Source organism: Natator depressus, chromosome 1 (genome assembly GCF_965152275.1).
Source record: "Natator depressus isolate rNatDep1 chromosome 1, rNatDep2.hap1, whole genome shotgun sequence".
NCBI classification, from domain to species: domain Eukaryota; kingdom Metazoa; phylum Chordata; order Testudines; family Cheloniidae; genus Natator; species Natator depressus.
This window is the reverse complement of record NC_134234.1, coordinates 337966720-337971595: the sequence shown is the minus strand read 5'-3', so window position 1 is coordinate 337971595 and position 4876 is coordinate 337966720. Positions and strand designations below refer to the sequence as shown.

The 4876-nt window shown below is 45.7% G+C and overlaps 1 protein-coding gene across 1 annotated transcript; it reads left to right on the top strand.

Annotated features, from left to right (window-relative positions):
- Nucleotides 1-2731: 2731 nt before the first annotated feature.
- On the top strand, nt 2732-4578 carry LOC141990816 (endonuclease domain-containing 1 protein-like). The gene is made up of 2 exons (XM_074958531.1): nt 2732-3007; nt 4033-4578. Exons 1-2 carry the CDS (start codon nt 2732-2734, stop codon nt 4576-4578), a joined length of 822 nt encoding a protein of 273 aa, XP_074814632.1.
- The last annotated feature ends 298 nt before the right edge of the window (nt 4579-4876 follow it).

The following is a 4876-nucleotide window of genomic DNA, read 5'->3' as shown; positions in this document are numbered from 1 at the left end:
AGTACTGGAACATCCATTATTCTGGGGATGTCTCAATGGCCACCTTAAGTCATGATAGAGGGGGTGGCTGGGCCAAATTGACGTCTCAAACCTGTGTGCCAGGTGAAGTGCTGGGGCACTGCTCCATCCTGGATTTCAGGTGCCAGAGTGGTGCTTCAGACCCTTCCAGCTACACTACACCTCTGGGAATATGTTCGTGACCCACACAGAGCCCCAAATTTGGCTCTCTTGTGTCCCTCTCTTCTCAGATTTGCAAAAGAGTGAGACATGCTTTCTCTGATGGTTCAGGCTGGCACACCACTCAGCTGGGGACAACTGTTAGGACAATGAGGCTAACCCCCTTGATACTCTTGGGGTGCTGGATAAGACTCTGAGCAGAACTGTGCCAGAACAGTGCCCTGATAAGGCATCGTCTCTCATTACCCCACTAATCTGAGGCACGTGACCTTTGAAACCATCACAGCTTTATGCAGACTGACTCACATAAACAGTACCTATGCCTTTGGAAGTTTTCAAACAGGGGTGGATGAGAGCAAGATGCAATGATAGGACAATTATTGGGATTGTTATTCCGTAAGGATGTGTCTTTCCATTTACTGGGACCCTAAAATAGGCTTGTCCTAACCCTAAGCATCATGTCACTGAAGAACTGCAAGAACTCTAATTCATATCCTGTGAGCACCTCTGGCAGGTCAGGACCTGGACACAGCTGTCAGTTCACACCTTGCTTTGACAAAGTTTGTTGCAGCTGCCACAGCTACGGTAGGACATTTTGTATAATGGAGACAAGTTGTAACAACCTGACCCTTCACACAGCCATGCTAAAATCAAAGTCCTGGGATTTATTGGTCCCCATTTGTACAAACCACACTTTGCTAATTGGGGGTAATAATTTATTGCCCTATTGATATGTCACCCTGCTTTCATCTGGGAAGAATCTAGCCCTATGTAGGCAGAGATGATACCAGATCAACTTTATGGTATTTCTCATAACTCTGACAAGATTATCTACAGAGATATTTTTCTGTGGATTACAGATAGGCCCAGGCCAGCGTTCCAGATCAGAACCCCAAATTTGGACTTGAGGTCTAAACTCAAACCCTTAAACAAGGCCCATCCCACTACATACAAGTACCTATCCTCACCCTTTCTCAACTTAGCAGGCTTTGGAACCCATGCCTAGCGAGTGTCATTCAGTTGAGGGTGAGTCCCTCCATAGGGGTATACCAGGTACAGTTCTGCTGCCCTCTGTTCACACAACAAGGATAACAACCTTTTATTACTCCTGCCCCAGTAACAAGGAGACTGGGGATCCAACACCAGCCACAAGTGATCATTTGGGCAAGCAATCCCATCATGCTGAGCACCTAGGCAGGGTGGGTGTGTCCATGCAAACGAGATCAGCTTCTGAAGTCTTTTTCCACAGCTCACCACTAGATGTCAGGGGAGAGCTCATTCAGACTCAGCTTACACATATATAAACAGGCTCAGGCTCATAGGCTCAGTCTCCAACAAAAGCTTTTGAAAAATCCCCTACAACTTTGGTGGTGCAAACAGAATCAAGCTGATTGACAAGTTGGTGTGCAGACCTTTCACTCGGTAGGTTGGTTTCTTTTTGAAAAATTATGTTATTTATATCTTTTGTAATCATGAGTTCCTGACCGGAAGACGTTTCAGTTAAAGCCAATCGTCTCTTGAGATAAAAAATGCAAACACTGAGGAGGGAGACTTAATACAGAGACCTGTTTCTGGGACTCTTCCTTCCACCCAAGTGCAATCAGCCCATGAAGATGTTGAAGACAATGGAAAAACAGTGAGCTTTGGATCATGTCCTAAGCTCCCTGCTGCTGATAGCAGGGAGCAGCTCATATAGATTAGCAACCATCCAAATATAGTTTGATTATATCATAACATGATTGTTCTAATTACTTGATGCAGAAAGCTTTCGGTTATCGTGGTATCTGAAACAGGGGAGTAAGCTACTTGTTTTAATAGCACTTGCTCAGCCCCAATGATTGAGGTTTTGCAGATCTCAGTGAATTTGGAAGAACAACAGTTTTGGACCAGGTAATTCTACATCATGAGATATGGCTGAAATAGGATAAAATATCCAGATTTTCTGGCATTGTTGTGGTGATTGTATAGGTTGTTTTCTCCAAGCAACAGAATATCCTCCTGCTAACAGCTAAGGACAGGCAGATGTAGGGTTGGTGGCTGGGAGGTCTACTTTGTTCCAATCATTTGTGAATGATTGAGCCAAATCCTCCCCTCACATAGAATAACCTTGGGGGAAATGATCCTGAAACTCTGCATATTTCAAATGGCAGAAATCTCCTGCATTTTTCCTTTGGGAACAGGGATTTGCAGCCACAGAGATAGGGGAGAAGTGTGGTTTTCTAACAAGCCAGATGGAGAAATATGGTTACGTCTATGTAGGCAATCAACCTCTTCCTGCCCCTGTTGTAGGAGTGTGAATCAGTCAGAAATGATGATGCCATTGACTTCCTCCTGAAGTCTGTGCTTTATCCCCCCTTCTTTGACGGCTCAAGGAGCAGCACTAACTTCCCTGTTAGTTTCCACTTTTTGAGGCAAGGTGGTGGCCATATAGGACAGCTGTTCCCTGGCTAAAGCCTCTCACTCCTCCTCTTGGAGACCATGTTTACACCAAGCTTAAATTCTATTTACATTTGTTCTCCAGGTACAGAAGAGCCTTTAGCTTTAACGCGTTCCCATGCTGCTGCTGATGCTGCTGTTCCAGCTTTCTATGCTGGGGAACAGTGAGGTGGTGACATCTTTTGAAAACACATGCCCTCAGTTTTTCTTCCGGGAAACCCCCCCAAATGATGCCATCAAACCTGCCAATCCAGCCCAGATTTGCCAACTTTACAAGAATCAGTATCGCTTTGCTACTTTGTACGACAGGGACCACCGCATTCCAATATACTCTGCGTATGTGTACCAACCTGGTTATGGTAAGCGACCTAATAGCTGGATGGTAGAACCCCAGGTAAGATGCTCTCCTGGCTGCCTCTCCATTACAATAGGGTACAATCTTGGACATGAAAAATTGAAATATCGAATAAATCCTAATATATGTACAGACACACACACCACACCACAGCTGGGCATTCCCTGCCCCATGCTGTAGTGCAGGGTCACATCATTGTGACAAAGATGTGCAGTCACAGAAGGACACTGGGAGCTAGAATTCCTGAGTCCTATTCCTCACTTCTACTGACTTGCTGTTCAACCTAGGGCAGGTCACACCTTGTCCGGGCCCTGCCATCACCCAGTATAGAATGGAGATATTAATGCTTATCTACTTCATAGGGTTATTGTGAGAGTTAACTGACCTTTGTCAAGTGCTTTGGGCTCTTCAGGGAACAGGTGCTGTGGTCATGCAAAGCATTTTTATGATTTACTCTTATTAGAACTCAAGAAAACAGTGGTCAAAAATGTACTTAGTTATTGTACTAACGCAATCTCCATGCTGAAATGGAATTATATACTAACCTGGGTGTTTCTGGCTCACAAGGACAGGGTTGAGTCAACTGGCAAATTTGTGGCTTCCCTAGGGGCATTTTTGCAGAGACCTTGGGAGCTGTCAGCTCCCTGTAGAGCACTGAGGTGGGATCATCTATTGCTCATCTCAGAATTCCCTCCCATCTTTTTGCATTTTTCTATGAATGAGTTGCCCCAAACTGAACGCAGACTTCTGTGCTCCTCTAGGTCAGGCTAGCTCTGAGCCACATTACTGTGGGCACCATCCAACCCTCAGGAAGAAAGGAAGTTACTGCAAGTGTGGCTCCTCTTTCACACTAGTCATGACTGTGAATGAGGCTGCTAGTGAACTTCCTTCCAGTTCACACACTGGCCACAGGGTACCGAGAAGCAAGAACACAGAGCCCTAGGGAGATCTCTTGCCTAGTGCTATCAATTCCTTTAGACCTCCAAAGGCACCTGCCCTGAGACACTGGCTGTGTTTCTGCTGCACACATGACTGACCCCTTTATTTGTTTTTTGACTTTCAAGCTGATGGGTTCAAATTACCAAAAGGAAATGGCAACTGAATGGATCCTCTTAAATGATATCGGTGTTGACCAGGGACTGCTTAATGAGAGCCAGGCTGTCCTTCGAGATTACAAGAATCTGACTAATTTCAACAGGGGCCACTTGAACCCCAATGGGCACCAACCTGACCCTGACTATAAGGCTGCTACCTTCACCCTGACCAACATTGTGCCACAGTTTATGAACCTCAATAGTGGGAAATGGAACAACTACGAACAAGAAGTAATGATGAGTAGGACTGAAGGGTGTGCTACCACATACGTCGTTGTGGGAGTGGTCCCTGGCAACAATTACATAGCTGGAGGCAGAGTCAATAAGCCCAGCCACATGTGGTCTGCCGCCTGCTGTGAGATTGATAACAATCACAGGAAGTCCTGGGCAGTCATTGCTCTAAATGATCAGAATGCAGTCGAGCTGCTCACTCTGGGTGAGTTAGAGGAGAAGCTGGTTGAACTGTACAGAAAGGAGGAGATCCTTCTGTTTGACAGTGACTGTCCCCGACAATAAACTCCTGACCCCACTCACACACCTCTCCATATCCCCCTGGAGAAAGGGGTTGGGAGCCTTCATCAATAGCTGCCCTCTCATGACCATTCTACACACTGCATTTAACCCATCCTGTTTGTTTATTAAACGCTTTTACAGATCTCTCTTCCCAAACGAGTCTAAACATTTCTCTACAAACTTCTCCTGTTATGAGAGGAAGCGGTTTGGAAAGGCTGGGGCCATTTTGTTCCTCTCCCATGTTACAAGTCATGGGTGGCAGGCTCTTCAGTTGGAAATGTCTATGAGAGATCTCACAGAG